This window comes from Saccoglossus kowalevskii, chromosome 10 (assembly GCF_978046115.1).
Source record: "Saccoglossus kowalevskii chromosome 10, keSacKowa6.1, whole genome shotgun sequence".
Classification (NCBI taxonomy): domain Eukaryota; kingdom Metazoa; phylum Hemichordata; class Enteropneusta; family Harrimaniidae; genus Saccoglossus; species Saccoglossus kowalevskii.
Genome location: NC_140650.1, coordinates 27869606 through 27894890, shown reverse-complemented (window position 1 = coordinate 27894890; position 25285 = coordinate 27869606). Strand labels below are relative to the sequence as shown.

Sequence of the window (25285 nt, the reverse complement as noted above, 5' to 3'; positions counted from 1 at the left end):
AACAAAAATGACCGCCATTCGGCCATCTTGAATCAGATCAAATTGATGTGCATATGTATAATATCATGTATGATGCATGTGTGAAGTTTGATTGTGATTAATCCAGGCATTTCTAAAATACACACGCACGGACGGAAGCAGAGGTCAAAACATAAATCCTCGTCTTCGGACTGCGTCCAAACAGGGACTAATTAAAGAGGGATAAATTAGAAACGAATTAGCCTTTCAAACAAGAGGGCTTGGCAACTAATATTTGTCTGCTATTTTATTATCCACATTATTGAAGTTTATAACACATATGTTTCTACTGTGGTTTTCAGGGTAATTATTCCAGAGCACCTCTACAACAAGTTCAATTTCAAATTTATTTTTTTGAGATATCAGAAATTTCCTAATAATAATTAGATAATCAATCAAGCATATTTGTCATTAATAAACTAATCATGTCTGTGGACTACCCCAGAGCATCAACGAACCAAATTTCAATGAAATGTGATGATTATGCACATTCAGCAACTAGTATGAGATATTAGTGGAAAAGCCAAAAAGTTACTAACTATGGAAATTAGGTAATTAATATGCATGTAGTTTTACCCCAAACCAATCACCTCTGCACATTGTCCCAGAGCATCTATGTACCATGTTTCATTACAATTCAATGAGTAGTTCTTGAGATATCAGTAGAAAAGTCATGGAACAGCTACAAATTAGATAATTATCATGCAAATTAGGTATATAATATGCATGGTTTAAATCAAAACCTAATCAAATCTGCGCATTAGCCCAGAGCATCTATGCATCAAAATTAATCAAAAACCACCATATGGTTCTTGAGATATCAGTGGAACAGATAGACATATACACACACTTACATACAGAAGCAGACTGCAGACTGCTTCACATACAGGAGTCAAAAAGTGACATACAATTTAATTAGTTTTCATAGTGTTAATAGTGTTCTATTATATAAAATGAAAGCTGCTATCCCATAATGCATTGCACATAACTTGCAATAACATGCAGTAACATGGTCAGTAGTTCAAAATTTCAGAGTTTGCCTTGAATTGCCTGAAGCCAATGACGAGTCATTGACGCACAAATATTAGCTGTGACACAACTCATTGAGCTAATTCACTGATGCAACAGAAACATGTACATTAATATAGTGATATTGAACTATAGTTTGAATTTTCAATTTGGTAAAATGAAAATCACATTTAATAAACAAGTGTAATCAAAGAAAGCTTAGAAATAATGAAGTAAAAATATAACTTTTGAAATTAATTTAAAATTTAAGAAGCTTGGAGTCTAATATAAGTCTGCTATTTGTGATGCACAATGCAACAACAATCTAATCCACAGTATTGAATACAATTTGTATTAAAAGAAAATAATACATTTCATTGTACACACTAGTTCACAGTCTGATTTATTCCCACAGACCTATGCAACAAGTTTAATTTAAATCTGATTTTTTGAGATATCAGAATTTATGAAAATTAGGTAACGAATATGGTTTCCAATCCTAAATAAATCACTTTTGTGGATTACCCCAGAACATCTATGTACCAAGATTTATTGAAATCTCTTTTGTATGTGAGATCTGTTGAACAACTATACATTGGCTCATATATTTAAATTGATATTTCATAAGCATGCTATCTTATAAATTTTATGGATTACACCCAGAGCACCTATGTATCAAGTTTCATTGAAATCTAATGAGTTGTTATAGAGATATCCAGTCTTGTGAAGGTATCTCAGGACACTTATGTACCAGGTTTCATTAAAATATGATGGGTTTTTGAGAAATCGATGAGAAAGCTGAAAATTGGCTAATTATGCAAATTAGATGGTTAGTATGCACAAATCTCAATTCAAAATTAATTAGGTCTTTTGCATTTGTGCATACAAATTACCTTTTGTGTGCTTCATAAACGAGAGTCAAAAACATCAGGGGCCACAACATTTTTGTTTGTGCCTCCCAACAGTCTACAAGCTGATTACATTTTGGGGGGATTTACTTTTCAGCTTGTTAGAGGTTACATTGATTGCAATGCATTTATTGACAAGTTGTCAATATGAGTCATTTGAATACATTTTTATGGCCGATAAACTAAATTGACTATCGCAGTGGATCTATTGTCAAGGTTTCGAAGACCTCATTTCTTCTTAGTTTTCCTAACTTTTCCAAACGTAAAGTGTTTCGCATGATACGACTCTTTTCGTATGCCAATCAAGTATTCTGCATTAATGACTTGACAATGCAAGTCCTCTTTTTCAGTTTGTAGCAAGTCAGAACACAAATCCATCAACCAGGTGTAGGAGTGATGAAATTCTTCACGTCGATTCTCAAACCATCCTCCTTGAAAATCATGGATACGTTTGAAATCTGGATACACCACATAATTCCTATGCGCAGATGTGAATATTTGGGCACTGCTTATAGCACTTTCATCAAATTCATCTTCCTCATCTTCATCATCACTGTTACCATGGTTACAATTCATTGTAATAAACTCCTGTGCATTTGTGATGTACTCCAAGGTGTGCAATGAAAAATCTGTTTGAAGCTCCTCAACTTGATCACTCTTAATTTCATTGCTGTCTTCTGACAATGGATTTTTTTCACTGACTTCATCTTCTCTGACTTCCTCTTCTATAGGTTGAAAACCACTGAATGAGGTGGCATCATCCTGCAGAATGTCACTGTATTTACCGATGTCAATAGTTCGCAGGGAACTGAAAGGCTTCTGCAGCTCTCGTCGATTGACTTCTTGATATATGCGTCCTGTAACAATAGAATATAGCAATCAAATTATATATTCAACATGTATTCTATTTATTCACAAATTATTTCTAGTTTTCACTCAATTATTAGATACATTCACACAACATATCTAGATCCATGGCAGGAATAGTGCATTGTCAATTCACAGTATGAATCAATGGCTTTCAGATTTAAAGTGTTTTGAAGTTCATAATTATAAAAAAAAACAAAAAAAAACAAGAAAATATTATAAAAGTAACATTCCCACTTCTAAACAGATTTTATAATTTTTCAACAATTCGTTGGAGGTGTTTTGCATATAGTACAAAGTGGCAACGTAACTTGGATTACAGATTATGATGGATTAAATTCAAAACAAAAAAATAGGTTAATGGCACAAAAGATTAGTACTGTTGCCACAACTTTTCGTTTAAAATTGTACTTTTAAATGAAATATCGCCAAACAACCACACAAAGTTGTCAATGGAATAATAAACACATGTATGCCTAACACCAAAGCATTGGAAATAGTGGTTAGTTGAAATTCCATTTTTAACCAAAAATGACAAAAATATTTGTCAAAATTAAAGAATTAAAGATATGGCTATGGGATAAACAAATCTAGTAGATGTCAACACAAGGTACATACACACCAAGTATCAAAGCATTCAGGCTACCGGTTTTGAAGAAGAAGTCGAAATATGAATTTTTGACCAAAAATGACCATTTTAAAATATTCGCCAAAATTAGGAAATTTTAAATTTCCTTATCAAATTAACAAGACTGATAAAGGACAACCCAAGGCACATGCACTATCAATATCAGCACTGTAGACCACTTAGTGTCATAGTAGCATAGAAGAAATTTTAGAGTTTTGGGGAGCTAATTTGCATAATTTTTGGCAGATCGACATCTCATGAACAAATTACCATTACCTTGTAGGATTTCATACACAATTAATGTTTTTGAAAACTTGCTTTGGTGTGACTAGTTTTTTTCATTGTGATTCGATTCAAGTATATGATAATATATTTTTATTCATTGATTTTCACACAAATTATGTTAATTAATAGTCGTACCTAAACTAGTATGCAGTTGACTAGTTATGAGTTGCATAAACTACTGAGAAAAGTGTGATATATTGCACAACCAGATGCTCATGTAAACACTCAATGTTGCAACAACAAGACATGTTGCATAGAACAGCCTTCTATTCCCTTCAATGTTTGTTGCAGTTGCTTCTCCCTGTATTCTCTCACAATGGCACAAATCTCTCAGCCTGCCAGACATTATGATAATTTTGGACAAGCGATTCTTTCAAAAATTATTCCTTCAATTTCAATATTGAATAATTAGACTTCAGGGGAAATTTCAGAATAAAACTCCCAAAACAAATTTGATATTGTGGCAGTTGACTGCTCTGACAATACTCACGTTCTTCATTATCTGTGTAACAGGTCTTCCATTTGCTCACACCATTCTGGTAATTATTCATGTACACAGACAAATGATGCAACTTGCTCAAATCACTGTCAACAAAACAAATGACAGTTACTTCTTCAATCAACTGAATCAAGATAGTTAAAGGGGAACTAAATAGAGCCTATTTTGGTGTTTGTATTTATCAAGTTATGTATATTGATTATAAATTTGAAAAAAAAAATTAAAAAAAAATGATTATCTTCAGAGTTATGATGATTTAAATATGAGAAACCATAAACCTGCGAAGGACTTCCGTTTGCGCCATCTTGCCATCAAACAACGCCCTCATGAGGTATAAACAGGTAAGGTAACAAAGCATGATGACGAAATAGTATCTGATTAAATATAAGCAACTTAGGGAGCCATAGTTGGCTGGACTGGTGAATTGACTTCTAGTCTAGGTTGTTTTGACTTTTACGTTAATGTTATTTACAAGCGTATCAACATACAAACATTATGGATGTGCGATTGATCGAGACAGGCATTTTGTTTTGTTTTTTGTCTAACTGTCTAATAAATGCTGTTTCCAGTACTGCACTGTGCGGCGTGCAAATTATTCAATTTAGTATAGATGCTGGAGTATGCAATCTTGAGTTCGTAGGGTGGTGGTGGAAACATTTTCGTCCATGTATTCATGGGGCTGCACTGGCAAATCATGGGACAAGTGTCACAGGAACACCAAGCAGATTGTTCACAGACTTCCATGTAATTGGAAATAAAACTATCATCTGAACAAGAGGCATCGTCGACGATATACTCTCATCACTCACACTGGACTGATCTGAATCTTCACAGTATACCGTACTTCCCTGATCATAAGCCCGGAGGCATGAACACATAATGGAATTAGGCGAGGGTTCTTCGAACCCGCCTATTCACATAGTTCATACCCACCATAGACTCCAGTCAGTCAAAATGACTATTTTGAACTGTAGGCATTAATCAGCGATTCTGCCGGTGACGGAGAGATAGAATCCAGGTCAGGGGAAGCCCCATGACCTCAAGATTCTTTTACCCCTTACGTCACGAACCCACGTGACCGAGGCCACCTGGCAACGCCACAGGTAGCCGTCCATCACTCTGGTTCCTTTCTCTCCGCCTCGAGGACTTAGACCAACGCGACGGAAAGAGTGGGGAGGTTGGGGGGGACCCGGAGTCTATGGTGGGTATGAACTATGTGAATAGGCGGGTTCGAAGAACCCTCGCCTAAATTCACTACGTTCAATTACCCACCATAGACTCCAGTCAGTCAAAATGACTATTTTGAACTGTAGGCAGAGTCAGACACCGATAGGTGGCGGGTTTTTCCAAGCAAACATAAAAAAAGGAGAATGATGAAAGACTTTCCCCCAGTCCGGGATGAAAAACAAACCCAAAGACCTAAGTTAAGACCCAAGAAGGGTGGTGTCTTACCTTGCCTGTGCTGTCCCAGAAGCAAGAAGCCAATGCTGCTGTGGTGACAGGGTTCGGTGTGCCCGAGAAAGCTAGACCCAAGCCGAACTCGGGGGTGATAAGCTTGAAGTAGGACCGAAACAGTTCGCATGAGGGCGTAGGTCGACAGAAGCGAAACCTGGGAGCTTCCAGGAAGTGCTAGTGGAACAGCCAATCTGCCCGCAAAAATGCAGAGACTGACTTATCGCCTATGCGCAGAGGCCCCTGCAGTCGTTCGGGCTGGGTCAGCAAACAAGGCCTGACCCGCTACGACGGGGCCTAACCTGAAGAGACCCTGCTCAATAGATTGGGTGTCTCCTAGGTAGTAGTTGATGAAGACGTTCTGCATTCTCCAGAAGCCTGCCCTCAGAATGTGTTTGAGGGGGGCACCTGACGCTAGCGCTAGTGAGTTAGCAATCGCACAGACCTCATGTTCTTGTACTTGGTGTCTCTGCAAGGTCTGTGTTGAGGAGGATAGTGTATTATAGACCTCCAGTACAGTCGCAGTAATCCACCTGGGGATGGAAGTCGGGGAAACCGGCTTATCCCGCTTGTCAGGGCCGTAACACAAAAACATGTGTTTGGTTCCCCGTCTAGAAAACCTGGTACAGTTCTCGTAGCAACTCAGCGCTCGGACCGGGCAGAGAAGCAACTCCTCCTGATCTTCCGGACTGACAATATTTGCCAGCCGGGGGATGACGATCGGTTGAGGATCGTGTCCTGGGATTTGGTTCTTGGCGAGAACCCGATTCGTGTCTTAGTACAACTTGATCGCCCATAAAAGCGGCACAACCGTCCGCAAAGGATAGTGCGTGCCTAGCTTTGACCGGCGCCTACCTGAGGCGAGGGCCAGTAGGAAGACTATTTTCCACCTCAAAAAATTGAGTGGTGCTGATTGGAGAGGCTCAAAAGGCAGTCTGCTTAGAGCGGACAACGCAGCCGACAAGTCCCAGTTGGGCAGTTCCCTTGCATGGGGTTTCAGCGTCTGGAAAGCAGTACATAGTCGCCTAATAGTAGGACAATCGGTTAGTCTTGTTCCCGTACGTTTGAATGGTGGGGCACAAGGCCGACCTGTAGCCAACGATCGCTGCGTAGGACAAACCCACTTCGTCAAACAGGTGGACGAAGGAGCCTGCTACCTGGCCAATAGAGGGATGGTATCGATCAATCTCCCTTCCGCTACACTAACCAGTGTATGCTCGCAGCCTAGAAATGTAGGCTGCATTGGTGGAATCCCAGTTCGCCCTAGCCAGGACGTTGGCAGCCCGCTCAGATAAAGCTTTCGTATGGGCGGGTCTAATGAGAGCCTCTATGCGGGTAAGTGATACCCGCTGGGCTCGTGGTAGTGCACCGTCTGGTGGGGATGGCATGTCCGGTAAGTCCGGAAGCACTGCTGGTGTTTCGACTATCGTTTCCGACAGAAGTGGAAACTAGGCCCTGTTCGGCCAATTGGGTGCAACCAATGATAATATGCAGGTGTGCACCTGTCGAAGTCTTCTCCGGTGCCCGGTGGACTAGCGGGAAGGGAGGAAAAGCGTACACAACTAAGTGGATCCGGGGGGTAACAAAGCGACCCTGGCCCAGGCTCCTGGAGTCAGCAGGAGTGTTACGTACGTCGGGAGCTTGGTGTTCCGGGGAGCGGCAAACGGTCTAACCTTGGACCGTCCACAGCCGAAACAGCCTGGAGGCTACCCACTGGGGTATCAGCCACTCCGTGTTCTGGAGATGGAGTCGCCCTGAAAGGGCGTCGCCAGACTGTTCCTCACCCCTGGAAGGTGGTGTGCGGTTAGCTCCCCATTGTATTCCAGGCACCAAAGGAGGATTTTGCTCCGCTAGGACTGACAACGATGGGGAATGCGTCCCCCCCTCCTTCTTGAAGGAGACCACCGCTGCGTTGTCTGTGCGGAGCAGGACTCTGTGGTCTCGAACTACGGGTAGAAAGCGTGGTAGTGCTAATTGTACACTGCTCACAGTTCGAGCCGGTTGATATGGTGGTCCCAAAACTATGCGGGAGCCATATCTTTGGGCTTGTTCGTCCAATAGATGCGCTCCCCAACCCTGGGGGGGGGGGCATTTGTTACCAGAGTCATGCCTGCGGCGAGCGGGTCCAAGGGGGCCCCTCTGCCCGAGGTTGGTCAGTGACGACCACCAGGGCAGGGCTTCCTTCACTTGGTCCGAGATCGAAACCCGCCTATCTAGTTCCCATAGAAGAGCTCGGCGATATAACAAGTGTTATACCGGGCGGCTGCGTAGTGCAGCCTGAGGAACGACCCTTCGAACCGAGGTCATCATTCCGATGATCCGCATTAGTTCATGGAGGGACACCGAGGGAACGCTGACTAGGCATTCGGCTAGGCTGCTTAGCGCTAAGCAATATGCTTGAAATAGCTAAGCCAAGCTTACCTGTGTCAAAACTCCATGCCCAGGGACACCAACTGCGCGTTGGCTCGAGGTGGGACTTGTCGATTTACTAACGAGCCCAGCTGGTGAAGTAAATCCTGTGTTAGCCTGATGCGTTTGGCTATTACCCCTTGCCCGGGTTGTTGGTAACCAGTAGTCTGGGTACGGATTGAGGTGTACCGACATCTGGTGAAGCAGCAGCACTACCTGTTTCATCCCTCTGGTGAACACGTAGGGCGCTGTGCCTAACCCGAACGGAGGGGGGGGGCACCGAAGTTCGAATACTTGGCCCAGCTGGGCGATTCGAAGGAGATGGCAACTCGCTAGGTGCATCGGTACGTGCAGGTAGGCCCCGCTTAAATCTAGCGGGGCTAGCCAGTCAAAACGGTGGATGGAGAGAAGAACCCTGAATGGTGTCTCCATGTGGAACCGATCGAGGGGCACGTACTGATTCAGTCTGTCTAGGTCCAAAACTGGATGCCTGCCACTTGTAGATTTGGTACTACGAACACATTTGGGTAGAAGCCTGGACTTAGTTCCGGCTGATGTACCCTGTGTATGGCGTCTTTCCCCAGCAAACTGCTACTTCCTGTCTGATTGCTTCCGCCTTGCGGGAGTCCCCTGGCAGTGCCCAACAGGGGAGACACTGACGGGGGGGAAGTGGAGATTTCAGCGGTATGCCGTAAATGGATGTCACCACCTGGGAAGGTCCAGGGGTCGTTCACCCGCCGTCTCCAAACCGGACTACACCGGCGCAATCTGTGTACGACAGGGATGTGTGGCCATGTGTTCGGCAGTTGCAAGGGGGGAGGGTGCTCCCTTCCCCCATGAGGCGAGTTACCCAAGGCCTGAAGTAGTCACTAAGTTGTGACCTGGCCACTCACCGAACACGTGCCTGTCTCCCCCGGTTGCAGAGGTGAGCGTCAAACATGCTTCCCCTGCTGCCGGGTAGACATCCGCCCAGAGAGGGTGAGGAGCCACCACCTGGCTCTTACCTCCCTGGGGGCACGCCACTACCCTTCCCTCCCATGGAAGGGTATAAGCGCTTGCCTCCTGGCTGACTCTGGCTAGCGGGCAACGCCCTAGGGCGTTGTGTTTTCTGTGCTTGGGGTGCCCTCCGCTTGCCCATGGCAGGACTAACTGGCTAGCGGATTCAATCTGAACCCTCTGATTCATTGCACTCCGAAGCTCCGAGACTGTACCCACCATTCCCTGAACAAAGAGGGTGGAGGGTATCCAGTCTGCATCACTGAGGTGGGGACGTACCCCGGCTCAGCTTGTCGGCGAAAACACATGCATCTAAGGCCGCGTCTCATAGCACAGTAGTGGCCCTGGCCAAGCGACCCAGGCAACACTAGGGGGTGTCGCACGTAGATGTGCGGTGGCCCACCAGTAAAAATGTCGCCTGGTCTAGGAGGCTGGTGCGTTCTGCCTCCAAGGTCACCAGAGTGCTGGGCACGCATAATAATGCGCTCAAGAAACTCTGCCCTCAGGGCTAGATGGGTCGTCCTCAATTGGCAAAGACACCCATGGAACGCGGCTATCCCCCTTTGCCCGGTTTGCCAAATTCATGGTACCGGGGTCTGGGGAAGGAGCCTTGGAATCCGGTTGGGGGTGTTTTGATCTCATCCCACGCTATGGGGTCTGATCCCGAAATACACCGACCGGGTAGCCGGTTATCCCCACCCGGGGGCCTTAAGCATTACATCTTCCGCGGCTGCCCAACGCTGCCCATCAACACCGTTTGCGTGCTCTGCGCCCCACTCCGCACTCAGACGGACAGGGGAGAGATGTGCCGACGGGGTTGCTTTGGATCCCGACGCCCGTGATCCCATAAGCGTTGAAGCAACCTTAGGTGGTCGCTTTAGGATCAAGGGAGGGGGTATATACATCGTATCACTGGGATCGATGATACTCCGCCTCACCCCAAAAGCGTGGCTCACCGAGTCATATAGATGGAAGACTCTGAGGGACCGCCCGGAGTACCGGCTGTATCCAACGCGAGTGAACTGCGTCTCCTCTAACTTAAAATATGTGAGAGGGAGCGTGTTCGACTGTGCGTCTCATGACAGGGTCGGTTCCCTCTGGGGACGCCCGTGGGCCGGTAAGAAAGGAGTCAAAACCCACAGCGGGGACCGGACACGAGGATAAATTCGTTACCGTTGTACCGTTACCGCGTGACGAACCCTAGCTGGCTGAAAGTGGGGGGGGGGGGGGGGTCAACGCGTGCCCTGCCCTGAAAGCCCTGCCCCGAGATCGGAGACTTGGCTGCCAGCACCCCGTTGGCATTCAGTGCCCGCGGATCCAGAGAAGGACCGGTGCAATTAGCCTGAGCCTCGGCCACCCCCCAAAATAGTGGGAGAGCCGTGACTGGGAACGGGGGTTCCCCGGAAGAGACGTGTTTGAATGCAAACATGCTTTCGTGTCTCTTCCTGCTAGCCCACCGAGGGGACACAGTGGAGACAGCTCGCTCCGACTGCGTCTGATCTACCCGGCCTGCCAGGGACGCAATTGCCTCGACAGTCCTTCGACCAAAGCCCTCAACTCGGAGGCAAACCCGGTGCCGTGCGAGGAAGGGTCCACAAAGAGACCCGCAACGGGCCCCATAGGAGGAAAGCCTCCAGGGGCACAGCCTCGCTGCAGCCGGTAAAATCGGGTAAACCACCGCCTGAAAAAAACAGACTGTGAGGATGCCCTCCGATCGGCGGAGGAGACCGAGAAAAATATCGGTACCTCCACCGTCGGGCCTCTTACTCGACGTCCCGGTACATGAAGTACCGGTAGCCGAGCGTGAGGATTTTCCACTCATGCAAAACACGCAACTCACTTTAACCGATTTGTTTACTGGACGCGCGACCTTGCTGTGATGCGGTCATGCAGTCTCAGCGATCTTGATGGCTCTGAAAGAAAATCTCAGGCCTCCGAACTCCAGTGAAAAAAACACGCTTTCACGCAAAAACCCCAAAACCCGCACGTAGCTACGACAAAGTATCTCGGATGCGGTTTCTATGCTGGTAAATTCTGAATATAACCACTGCACGGTCGACTCGAAACACGAGGAGACCGGAAAGAAAAACGGCAGCGAGCCCTGGTGCTGTCATTACACCTATATATTGCTAAATACATTAAAAATAAAAGACGACATGCATGAGGGAAACGAATTACAGTTGTAAAAGGTGCCGCCATGAAATCAACATGTGACTACGTAGTGGTGCCGGATTTTGATTTCTTTGCTGTGAAAAATACTACACACAAAGGGGAAAACGACACGAGGGTAAAAAAAAGACAAGGAAAACTTATCCTACCAGCTACCATGTCGGATGCCGAGCAGCGGCAACAACCCAAGCTATAAATCCGGACAGGAAAAAAAAAAAAAGCAGGCGATCCAGCAGAGCTCGCTAAATTTCATCTTCACTCGAGGCGGAGAGAAATTAAGAGTGATGGACGGCTACCTGTGGCGTTGCCAGGTGGCCTCGGTCACGTGGGTTCGTGACGTAAGGGATAAAAGAATCTTGAGGTCATGGGGCTTCCCCTGACCTGGATTCTATCTCTCCGTCACCGGCAGAATCGCTGATTAATGCCTACAGTTCAAAATAGTCATTTTGACTGACTGGAGTCTATGGTGGGTAATTGAACGTAGTGAATAAGTAAGGGATGAGCTTGTACTCGAGGACCAACTCAGAAAAAATGATTTTGTTTTGGGGTTAAACACTGTAACCATCTTGCAAACAACGACAAATTATCCAAAAAAGTTTTTCTTTCACCACGCCGAGCTCGGGAAAATAATACTTATTTTTGAAAAAAAATGCGTCATTGATTTGAACGACACGTACAATGAAGAAACAAACACGTTCATAAAAAACACACATTTTATTACAATAGGATTTACATACCATCTGAATTTACGGTGAAATAATGGGTAGGGTCTGTGAGGAAACAGTGGACGAAGGCATTTATCATTATCTTCGTTTTGGTATGTTTTCGATCGTACGCAAACTCTCGACGCAAAGCAATTTTCCACCATGAGGTTTTTCAGCACGATTTGACCTGGAACAACTTCCTTCGACATAACAGGTCATGTCTTTCATTAACCAATCAAAATGATGTGTCGTAATGATGAAATTTTCCGATTATTGACGATGATTTTTTAACGCAATGTGGAAGTGAATTACCGCAATGTTAAAATGCGATCTGTAGCACTGATTACAACGAAAAAACGATGATTTTTTCCCCTAAAAACTGTCAATTCGCAATTTCCGAAATATAAATGATGGTTAATAGTAACCGTGGGTAAACTGAGTGTTGAGGAAGAATTTAAACACCTTTCTCGGTCGCCAACATGTCTCATCGTTCAAACCCTAGGCCTTTCATGATAGTCTCAAAGTAAACCATGCCCAATAACCAGGTACACGACTTAACGATCACATTTTTGGCTTTTCGAAAGCTACTACTCAAAGAAATAGGGATTACTCCAGAATTGCAACATCGGGGTTCATCCTGAGTAAATGACAGAATAGAAAGCATGCGAACCACGTTGTGTACGTTTGCCATGCACTCTGAAATTAATGCGAGTTTTCTCATAAAACTAAAAGCATGAACCAAACTACCATGCCATTCACGATCATTATGAAATAAAACACACCTTTTACACCCATATTATAATCGTGAATGCTCTCAACTCGATAAATACCAAGTAAAAATATAGGGATGGGCTTCATACTCGAGAGGGACTTACGATCGGGGAAGTACGGTACTTTAACGCAATTGGGCTTTCACTCTCAGAACACTGTGGTTCAAACGCATAAGGCTCTAACCCAAGTTTTAAAAAGCACATTGTGCATATAAAAGTTGAGTTTATACTAGTAGTACACAATGCTTGGCAGCATGAACAGCTATGTACAATGGTGGATACGAATGTGATCAGATACTAAAACGTCATAGCTTTGAAAAGTACCCGGATATTAAATATGTTCGTTCGTTATTTATTCCCCTGCTCCATGAATGGCCTCCATGGTGTTTAATTGCAAGCACTTCAAATGCCAATCCAAGCTACAGTTATAATTAAAACAAAATTAAACCACTGCAATTATATTATTTCGAATACAGTTTAGAATATACATAACTATAAATTAAGGCCGCATTTAGGTTCGCTTTAACAAATATGTCGCATATAATTTAATATCAAAGGCAAAGAAAATATAATTATATAGAGCAAAACCAGATTAAACATCAAAGACAACACAATATAGATGTTTTTGGTTTTATTGATAGGTAACTCTAGAAAGTAGAATGAACATGGACAGGCAGCTGCAAACGTCTAAGCATATGGCAGTGTTCTGTTATAAGCAATGTCTGTCTGAGTGTGTGGTTTTCTGCAATACCACCTGTGTGTCACTGTTGATTGATTTTTGGCTGTTCACATTTGTGAAATATTGAGTGTTTGATACACAACATCTAAGAAAATACTGCAGTTTAATGCCATGTTATTTCTAGTTTCTATGGTTTAAAAAGATATGACAGAAATAAAGGGACACTGTATATTGAATGAACATCAGAGAGAATATTTTTCAGCAGTGAATATTTCATTGGGGGTCTTTATAAACATCACAGCTTAAACATGAATATCACTAAAAATTTAACAGATAAATTACACAGGTATTATCAAAATAGCTTCCAACAAGTTTGCAAACTGCAACTGTATTTACAACTCAACTGTATTGTAAATCAACCATTATAAAAAAGATGTATACCGGTAGTCATTTCTAACAAAATATGGAATTTGTTTTTGTGCCAGTGAACTCATGCTACCTTATAGTCTTTGGAACTTCAGGTAAAAAATGGTTCTCTTGTCTTGATTTCATTGCTTTCGTCCAACTGTCCCAAGTAAATAGTTTTGGACCTAAAACGGTAATTAGAATGTTTATAATGTATCTGTGTAGAGACCGACACAACATGGTGCAATGATTCTATTGTTATAATATGTAAGATATTATATGGAATTTACTTGTGGTGAAAGGTTAGAGTGGAGTAAATGGAACACTGCACAGATTCTAGGCATTAGTGGAGTAACTGGGTGACCGAAACACTGCATATATTCTAGGCATTGGTGGAGTAAGTTATAATAGTGGAACACTGCATAGATCCTAGGTGTTAGTGGAGTGAGTGGAAAACTGAATGAATTCTAGGCATAAGTGGAGTGACTGACTTCATATATTCTAGGCATTGGTGGAGTGAGTTATAATAATGGAACACTGCATAGATCCTAGGTGTTAGTGGAGTGAATGGAAAACTGAATGAATTCTAGGAATAAGTGGAGTGACTGACTGCATAATATTCTAGGCATTGGTGGAGTGAGTTATAATAATGGAGCACTGCATAGATCCTAGGTGTTAGTGGAGTGAGTGGAAAACTGAATGAATTCTAGGCATAAGAGGAGTGACTGACTTCATATATTCTAGGCATTGGTGGAGTGAAGTATAATATAGGAACACTGCATAGATCCTAGGGAAACTGAATGAATTCTAGGAATAAGTGGAGTGACTGACTGCATATATTCTAGACATTGGTGGAGTGAGTTATAATAATGGAGCACTGCATAGATCCTAGGTGTTAGTGGAGTCAGTGGAAAACTGAATGAATTCTAGGCATAAGTGGAGTGACTGACTTCATATATTCTAGGCATTGGTGGAGTGAAGTATAATATAGGAACACTGCATAGATCCTAGGGAAACTGAATGAATTCTAGGAATAAGTGGAGTGACTGACTGCATATATTCTAGGCATTGGTGGAGTGAGTTATAATAATGGAACACTGCATAGATTCTAGGTGTTAGTGGAGTCAGTGGAAAACTGAATGAATTCTAGGCATAAGTGGAGTGACTGACTTCATATATTCTAGGCATTGGTGAAGTGAGTTATAATAATGGAACACTGCATAGATCCTAGGTGTTAGTGGAGTGAGTGGAAAACTGAATGAATTCTAGGCATAAGTGGAGTGACTAACTGCATAGATTCTAGGCATCGGTGGAGTGAGTTATAATAGTGGAACACTGCATAGATCCTAGGTGTTAGTGGAGTGAGTGGAAAACTGAATGAATTCTAGGCATAAGTGGAGTGACTAACTGCATGGATTCTAAGCATTGGTGGAGTGAGTTATAATAATGGAACACTGCATAGACCCTAGTGTTAGTGGAGTGAGTGGAAAACTGAATAAATTCTAGGCATAAGTGGAGTGATTGACTGTAGATTCTAGGCATTAGTTGATGGAGTGATGTATATTGAGCTGAACACCAAATCCTTGTCATTCTCAGCACATAAATTCAAATTCCCCAATTGTTTTAAATACCAGATAATTTTGCAATAAATAAAATCAATTTTTCACATTCTAATGTCTAAACCACCAGTTTTCATTGTGTTACGATTAACCTAAAGATTCCTAAAAGATATTAAATAAGTAAATCATTCTCAAGCTCACCTGTACTAATATCTTGTTGTAGTTTTTCAGCTTGCTGCGATATTTTATGCTCAGTTACATCATCTAAACCAAACATCATCTTGATAGCTACAATGATGTAACCAATTGCAATGCCCTCATAGCTTATCAATGTTTTCATTATTGGTGTGACTTCAAACTTCAAATATGGAGTGTCCAATAAATTACTTACATAACCATGAAATTCCGCTGCAAACAGGAAGTGACAACACAGGAAGTAACATTAAATACATGAGAGAATTTATAAACAAATTGTACCAACTTTAATAATAAAACAAAGTTGTTCAGATTTGTATTGAGATAGTTGGTGTGGCTTTAACTATTGATGGGAATTGTCAAATTATTTTTTCAAAAGAATGCAGGCAGTTCAAAAACAGTTAAAAATTGAGAGAAAATATTCAGATAGCAATATCTTTACAGGTATACATAAAATATATTCAGTTATAAGTATGAAGTATTTATGCAATGACTGGAAATAATGGATAAATAGGATCTCACTATTTTACACCCAAACAGTAATATGAGGTTACCAAAAGGGAAGTATGGCAATTGTATCAACCATACATTTCTATTGCAGTATTTTTGTCAAAACCTTATTATTATACATCTTTTCTGTAGTAATAATGAATTAATGCAACAGTCTGTGTTCCGTGCAGGAATCTATTCCAGTTATGTGCTATAATGTGTCTGCATTCACTGTAAACAAAGGAGAGTGTTTGAATGTGATGACAATATCTTGAAATGCATTCAATGTTGATGACGTAATTTACTCCATGTAAGGAGAAATTCAAATTTCTGTAATGAGTGTAGATAAGTTTTACAATCAATGCAGATCCAGCTATTTTACAAAATGGAAATTTTTTTTGCTAAACGTGAACAACATTATCAGATACAGCAATAGCAAATGAAACCTGTCTTCTACCTGGTAAATTGAGGTCTAGTATAAACCGGGATATCAAATTCTTTATATATATAGTAGGAAATGTATCAATGCCAAGAAACGATGACAGTCTACCAACTTTATATCTGATAGTCATACTGGATGGTATTACCTGCAAAAAAAAAAAAAAAAAAAATTTAACATAATAATAAATACCCGCAATGCAGATCTTAAACAAGGTTCTCTAAAATGATGGATGCAGTGGATTAGTCTCAGCTAGTTGCTTTAGCCTCCAATACCAGAGTATTTTTTTCGCTACACTCCAAACATACTGTAAAATAATTTATTTTAGCTGGATTTAATTTTCGCTGAAAAGGCTTTTTGAGTGTTTTGTATGGAATTTATTTTCACAGATTTTTTATTAGTTGAATGTAAAATATAGGAAAAAATGTACATTTGCTGGATTTTATTTTCACTGAATCATTCCTTCAGTGAAAATAGCGAAAATAAATTCCAAGCGAAAATAAAGTTTTCAACAGTACTCTGGCAAAACACAGACACATGGATCTATGATTTAAATATTCATGAGTAAAGGTCACAAAAGCAATCAAATAACCAATTAGCACATCTTTTAAAAAACAAGCATGGATCATTTATTTCTACAAGTTGACTGGTTCCTTGTAATGAAACAGAGCCAGGTTGACGCAAATACTGTATTTCCAAGCTACTGAATACTACAATGTAGGTATTTTTACCACAGTTTTCTAGGGTTAACTATCTGGTGTTGTGGAGAGACTGGGGATTTACGACGATGTTTCTTGGATACTGATCCAGAGTACCCAGTAGGTGTCAACTTTGTACGATGGGTGTTTACTCTATAAATACTGGGTCTGGCACCACAACCACTGTATTACAGATGATCAGAAAATAACACTCACTTGTGAACAAAATGTCTTGTTATCAAAAAAAGAAAATTTCATGTGTTTTGGTAATATCTTATTGGCTCCAATATAAGGAAGATGACCTTGACGTATCCATCTAGAAGACAAACATACAACGATAATGTATTTGTGTAGAGACTGATACACCGAAGTGAGTGAGTGATTGACATAACTTTAAACTTTGTTATCGTATCACCATACACCTCCTTGTTCAAAAAAAAATGATCTTCAAGTTAGTTGCTAGGCAACCATGTATGCATTTATCAAAAATACAGTTTTATGTCTCAATTTTAGTGGTACTATTACAGTAAATATTCTAATTAAGGTGTCATTCTTGTAACATTTTCTGACGTCTGAATTCTAATTAAGGTGTCATTCTTGTAACATTTTCTGATGCCTGAATTAAAGACTAATAATGTTCTTCATAGCCATTGACTGACCATAATGTGATGTTTGTTTCCATTAAAATGTATGTTTTATTTTAAGAAAATAATAAAGCTTTCAACCATATTTTGTCAAAATAATAAAGCACTAACAGATGGTGTTTGTGTTGTATTGGCTTTAAAAAAGACCTGAAGGGTCTAAAGGGTTAAATGTTCTACGTCATATAGACAACACACCCTAACTATATGCAAATAATACCAAAATAAATGACTTCCCTACATTGCAAAGAAATCATGTCACTGGTATTTTGATCAAGTTATTTACTAAATTCATTATTATTTAGATCATGAATGTATGATCACAGTTTTTTTGGACTTAATTTGATTTTTTTGTTTCACAGTTGCAACGTTGTATCACAATCCATGGTTAGTAATCTGATTTCCACGGTAAATACATTCAAAATATCTCAAATCTTAGCAAATACAATTATTCCTGGGGTGCAAAAATACTGCTTTGTCATGGCGGCAAATACAAAGATGTCAGTTTGCTGATGGAAGAGAATTTTATTTTTGTGTCATTAGTTTGTACACCAAGATGCATGATATCATGCATGCAAGTTTACATACATTACACCCCAAATCGGTATGTGTGCATATGCGAAATGCTGTATCTTTGACCAGGAAAGTGGCATATTACCATGTCACATGATTTGATTGGCTATAAAATCATGGAGCATTGTTTAATATGCACAGGAATTGAATTGTCTTTACATAGTACCCATAACACAGGGAACTCACCTAAGTAGATCACACAATAACACAGGTTCTCTTAACCATAGAAGTGCTAAGTATATAAAACATACAGTCAGGTCCATACTCATTCGATCTATCCGGTTTGTGCTATGTGGTCTCTTCTGGTCAACAGAACCGATTGATTCATTATCATCATCTTTATCATTATCATCATCTTTATCATTATCATCATCTTTATCATTATCATCATCTTCATCTTTATCTTCATCATCATCTATATTTTCAGCATCACTATCAACATTGTCATCAAGACCATCATTTGGATCGGAATCACTCGCGTTAGGATCAGTTTCTTCACACGAGATGGAATCTTGCATCTGTTGAATTTAATATTATCACATTGAAAATTAAATTGGTGACACATTTTTTTTCAATTGTTTTATGTTGGTACTAAAATCATTTAATACTACAACAAGACATATGTTCATTGTTCAACATTTATTAAATAATGTTTTTGAATATAAAAGTTGATTTGAATCAACAAAACATGTTTACAAGACATTTTATTTTACTGTACGTGGGGCACAATTAAGTGAAAGTTGACTTTAGTGTATGAATAACTTGAACATCAAATAAACTTTATAAAACTATAAAGAACATGTGCGAAATAATGTACCAAATTTCAAACAGGAGAAATGAACGACATTCATAAGGTTAAAGCGTGGTAGTCATCGCGCTGCGCATGTGCGTGTTTACTTAGTGCACTGCTTTTCTAATTACGCAAATTTGTTTACAATATTGTACCGGCTCTGAATATTTCAACTTCGCAATGTATTGCTTTCATGATAATTACTTTTTTTTTACAATTGTTAGGGCACTGACCCGGGGTATTGGGTCTGTGAATATTTCAATATCGATATGCATTCATAATAATTATGCAAACATAAACATACCATACATCAAATTAAATTTTACTATAATATAATAAACTCTGAGCAGCGGACTTTGATCGCATTATTCACATACATTTCGACTGAACTCTAATGACCACATGTTTGAATCACGTGCGGCATTGGGCAATGACCTCCAGAGTTCATGCACTGCGATCTTATGGCAGATATTACGAAGCCCATCTTGTCTGGAAAAATAACCCTGCATTGATAAAAATGGTCTCAGAAAATGTTTAGAAAAAATAATGTTTTGCGTTGACCAAATATAATCATGCAAAGTATAAATTGAAAGTGTTTTAATACATTGGTGAGAGGTCGCATTTTACGTGAACAATAAGGAAAAGCAGGCCAAAGTCAAAACGGAGTGCATCATGGACATTACACAACACACGCTGCGACAACTGAGTGATCAGCGACATCATTTTGGGACGCAATTGAACTTCAAGTTCTTTTTTGCGACAAGTGTGTGTTGACCGAAGTTTGACCCCAAGTCACGCACTGAACTGGCGCGTTACCTTAGCAACCTTTTTCTTTCGTGCCCCGCGCGTTAAACTAGTAAAATTGTTATTATATCTGAAGGTACTGTAATTACGCAACTTGTATGCAACTCTGTACTGGCTTGAATATATCAATGTCGTTTACTTAGTGCACTGCTTTTCTAATTATGCAAATTTGTTTACAATATTGTACCGGCTCTGAATATTTCAACTTCGTAATGAATTGCTTTCATGATAATTATTTTTTTTTAACTATTGTTAGGGCACTGACTCGGGGTATTGGGTCTGTGAATATTTCAATATCAATATGCATTCATAATAATTACGCAAACATAAAAATACCATACGTCAAATTAAATTTTACTATAATATAATAAACTCTGGGCAGCGGACTTCGATCGCATTATTCACATACATTTCGACTGAACTCTAATGACCACACGTTTGAATTACGTGCGGCATTGGGCAATGACCTCCAGAGTTCATGCACTGATATTAAAATTCGGGCCACCCAACTTGACGCAAATCAATATAGTTACTTGTCATTTTTTCAAAAAGTCTTTCAACTTTCACAAATACCATGGACGCGAAGAGTTAACTGGGGGTTAAAGGAAAGGAAACGTCTTTCTTGGACAAAAAACACGTCAGTACAAGATTATGTGTGCAAGGTTAGATTTATAAAAGATACATGACCGCTTAACTTAATACTGAATCCGGTATAATGAAAATGTGACAAGAGGTCAATCGCCCGACCAATCAAAAATTTACGCACCATAGGGCGGTTTACTCAAATGACGTAATAGAATAATGGCGGACACATGGCCGATGCAACCCTGTGGACCAGCGACGAAAAAGCCCTGTACTAAGCTTTCCATCACGGAAATTCGTAATCGATGTGCTTGATATTTATCGACTAAGTAATAATCTTGTCCAACATCTGTAGTGTCGTGGGGGAATGATTTTTTTCACGTCAAATCTTTACCGAACCTAAACTTCTTGCTAACTGAAAGGCTGTGATGACGGAGATCATCTGCGATTGCGGTGACACAAAGTACTGATAACATAAAATTATATGTTTATTTTTAATGTCTTCATGCAATATATTCTGAGTTATTCACTTTATTCTGACCCGCGAATTAATAGGATACAATTTTAAACATGTTTTTGAACGCCACGAATTAAAAGGATACATTTAAAAATTAGCGTTCGAAAATAAGATGGGTGCACGAACTAATAGAGACCGCGAATTAATTGAGTTTTTACGGTAGTATATAAAATCTGAAAATGTATCATCCAGTATTGCAACAAAAGTTAAAAGAACCAAAGTATTCAGTCTTTGATTGTAGGAAACATTATAAATGCACCTCACTGCATTGGCTCTGGTCAAAAAAAAAGTATGCAGAGTAGGCTAAAAATGTTTTCTGACCTCGTCCAAACAATGGCTAACATATAATTTGCAGATAGAAAGACATTTTGACTTCCTGCCTGAAGAATCTTTAGTGGAATTTTCACTGAAATAAAAATTCTATTGTGAAACTAAAGCAGATTATGATATAGTAAAAATAACATACAGAATCTGATGTTTCTTTGCCACTTTGGGATGACTCTGAGTCTGAACGTTTTCTCTTTTCCTTTTTTGCTTTCTCCCTAAAAGGATCATCTTCAGTGCCAGGAAACTCATCTCGTAACCGTGGAAATGGTTCAAGACCAACAGCATCATCTTTTTCATTGGAATGAAAGGCGATACCAACTTTATTTAAATATTTACACCATAATTTAAAAACATTCTCCTACAAAAAAATATACAGAATAATTTGTGAGAAATCTTATGTTTTTACAATAAGGAAAATATGCTCCATGACAAATTAACTGTTTCTGAAATCAACGTATTTGTAGCACCATTCTGATGCTCTTAACAAAAATATTTTTTTTTTATTTTATCACCAGTTGATGCAATATTTTTTTATTCATTTTGGCATTCCGTGTAGACTTTCAGCCAGCAAAGTGTTAACGAAAATTGCATGTATAAGACATTAATGATTGATGTAATAACAATCTTTCATCACAATAATATTATAATTTTATTGGTATATTTTAGCCAATCAGATTTGACTATTGCTTGATGGAGTGCACCATGTTGTAATTTCTAACAAATCACAATGGCTTATTATTTATGACACTGTACCATGTGATTACTGCTAGCCAATCACGAATCATACCATATCCAATTTACACAGCTTACCTCTAGTGCAGGTGATACTCCAATTTCAATCAGTTTCTGAACTTGTTTCTTTAAGATAAACTGAAAAGCTTCATGTGTGAACCATGGTTTGCCTTTATCTGGGACTGATAAATTACAATGTGTTTTAAAAAAATAATTCTGATAAAGGCTAGATGAATGTATGTTGTTTTAAGAATATCAGACACTCTGTGTCTAAAGCAATTTTCACAGCTGAACTGTTTCGTTGGAAATTAAAGGAAGAAAAATAAATAATTTTCCACCGACTAGAAGATTTTTAATTTGAATTTGCCAATGCTGCTAAGTGGTTCACAAAAGATTTGAAATTACTCTGTATTAGAAGCTGCATCCCTACTAGAAGTTACACCCATTCTTTTTGAGCGACTGAGAACCAAAAATTCATCATTTTCTCATATGTGTAGATACTCTAATAGAAGCTGCATTCCATCTGTTGCAATATACTATTTTAATAGAAGACGCAGCTTCTAATACAAATTTTACAGTACGTTTTGCATTATAAGAATAATTAAATAAGCCCTATGGTATCATTCATGCAATACCTTTAGATTTCTTTGTCTTGGAGTCATCTGATTTTGATTTAATTTGCAATGATGGCGTTTTTACGTAATCCTCTTCCAACTGGATATCTCTGATGTCCTATGTAGTATGAACCCATTACATTACATTACATTGGGTTAGAATGTCTTCACACGATGGCATAATGCTTAAAGCGGGAGGGTCGTCACCTGCGCATGTGCAGGAATCGAGTCCCGAGCGACGATTACAACACACACTAAAAACGCAAAAGCTCATGGGTAGACACTTGTTTGTAAACAATGACACGCTATGGCCAAATGATGCATGAGCAGGTGACGACTCCCTCGCTTTAATGTAACAGTGGAAAGTAATTAAGGAATTTCTGTAACATAGTGATTGCATATACAATGACAACAGTTTTATTAAAGCTGTACAAGAATATGAACTTACTAAATTTAAACAATATATGTGGGAAGAGACACTCCTGGGGGTGTAAATTTTGAACACTCAAGGTGGATTTACTTGTTAGGGGTGACCCATTTAAAATTGTGAGGGGGGGGGGGCTGTAGGAAATTGGTCAATAGTTTAAGTTTTTCACACAAATGTAGTAGGGATTTTTGTCCTGTGACTAGCATGTCTGAACATTATTTTCTTCCCAGTAAGAAGTTTTTTTTTTTAAATTCTGTCACAACAGTTGAGAGAACAATTTTGTTTCACAATATTGATTGAGCCTGCGATTTTCTCTTCCTTATTTTCAGCTCACATCAACCCCCCCCAAATCTTCCAGCTTCTCCCAGATTACAAAAACTGGTTACTTCTTAGTATTTTTGATTTATAAATGCTATCTTTTTGCACACATTTATTGATTATTTTCATCTACGTTTGGGTTGTTTAATATCCACGATGAACAGATCTCGACCTTGAACTGTGGATGGCAGTCGATTAATTAGGTTCTATAACTACTAAAGTTATTGTCTAGTGATCACGGAGAACAAATTAAACGACAACGCTTATTGGAACAGAGGATGTTACCTATACCTCAGGCGATCATGATTAAAACCAAAGCGAAATATTATTAGTCTGTGAAGGTCCGAGTCAGGGCCTCGTGGATTAATAATTTCTCGTTTTAACAAGCGACTTTGCCCATACCAGGATTTAAGAGAACTGAATGTATGGCATTTCAGGTAAACACACACCACTACCTACAAATTACAGTACAAAACAGTAAATCACTGGCTGCAGTGGGTGGAAAATCGAGTTCACTAAATAGCACCGCGATCACGATGATGATGTTAATAATGATGATGATATCCCACCATGCACCATCCACTTACCTGACTTTGAGTGTTACAATCACTGCAGAAATAAAACCCATCTTCAATATAAAAATTGTCTACTGCCTCACAGTTTGAGCACACGGGCATCACTTTGCTTGCCTAAAGACAAATATGGCCTAAACAAGTAATAAAACTATTTTATATTCAACACGTGCTTGAATGTTGACAGGAAGATGGAAGACACCATGTTGAATGAGAAATGAGACTCCCTAAGTGCGTAATGAATAATACAGATAAAAAAAATTCACTGCTCGGGGGGGGGGGGGGTAATCGTCACCTACGCATGCGTCAGATGGCCATAGCGTGTCATTGTTTACAAACAAGCGCCTACCCATGAACCTTTGCGTTCTTAGCGTGTGTTGTTATCATCGCTTGGGACTCAACTCCCGCGTGTGCGCAGGTGACGACCCTCCCGCTTTAAGATAAAGGGTTTTTAACATATGACATGATAAGTAATATTAAACATTGTTGTTGATCGATCCGGGGACTACATGCTGTTAAAAATTACATTTCATTTTTCAAAATGTCTTCCACGTAAGAATACATTTTACAATTCATCATAGGTGTATTGTAAAACTATTACCGCAGGAAATCGTGAATTGAATCCACCATGGTTGGAAAGACCAGTTCCTCATTGTTATACTTTTGTTATACTGCTACCACACTCTGACGTTACAGCAGTGTAAGCGTATTATTACTTCATATGTAGCCCTGCGTACATGGCTGTGTAGGGGTGATATTTACATTGGGCTTCTTACGCCACCCCATTGTGTATTGGGGCGCAGATAAGGTCCCGATGAAAAGGAGCGCCTCCACATTCACAGACCTGTACACAGAGCTACTTCATATGATGTCATTATTAAAGGCCGGTGGTCGTCGCGCAGCGCGTGTTCGAATTTCATGTAAATAAACAATGTATTTTACACGCGTTGTATACGTCGCTATGACTGCCCTTTAATAGTTCGTGAAGGATTGTGGTCGTCGCGCCACGCATGCGCGAGACGTTGGTCTTACAGATGGCGATTTTTACAGACGCGCAGATAAACGAGTATTAACTGGAACGTTACCAAGCTTTAACTAGGTCATTTATTTGGTGATTGAAAGACGATAATTAGTGTACGTTGCGTCCTGGTCAAAATTTGTGGGCATTAGATTGTGGGAAAATCAATGTTTATCAACACAAATGTTACGAA

At 40.1% G+C, this 25285-nt stretch overlaps 1 protein-coding gene across 1 annotated transcript; it reads right to left on the bottom strand.

The window, feature by feature from the left end:
* Positions 1-928: 928 nt before the first annotated feature.
* On the bottom strand, positions 929-24305 carry LOC100378884 (TATA box-binding protein-associated factor RNA polymerase I subunit B-like). The gene is made up of 11 exons (XM_002739653.4): positions 24090-24305; positions 22779-22875; positions 22222-22325; positions 21551-21769; positions 18578-18909; positions 17394-17493; positions 16498-16627; positions 15558-15764; positions 13892-13982; positions 4205-4299; positions 929-2791 (listed from the first exon to the last, which is right to left on the bottom strand). Exons 1-11 carry the CDS (start codon positions 24177-24179, stop codon positions 2163-2165), a joined length of 2094 nt encoding a protein of 697 aa, XP_002739699.2. The 5' UTR covers positions 24180-24305; the 3' UTR covers positions 929-2162.
* Positions 24306-25285: the final 980 nt, after the last annotated feature.

Coding starts and splice junctions, on each gene's coding strand:
- LOC100378884 (XM_002739653.4), bottom strand. CDS start 24,179: ATGCCCGTGTGCTCAAACTGTGAGGCAGTAGACAATTTTTATATTGAA. Junction 22,876..24,089: donor ATTGTAACACTCAAAGTCAG/GTAAGTGGATGG, acceptor CATACTACATAG/GACATCAGAGATATCCAGTT. Junction 18,910..21,550: donor GCAAAGAAACATCAGATTCT/GTATGTTATTTT, acceptor TAAATTCAACAG/ATGCAAGATTCCATCTCGTG.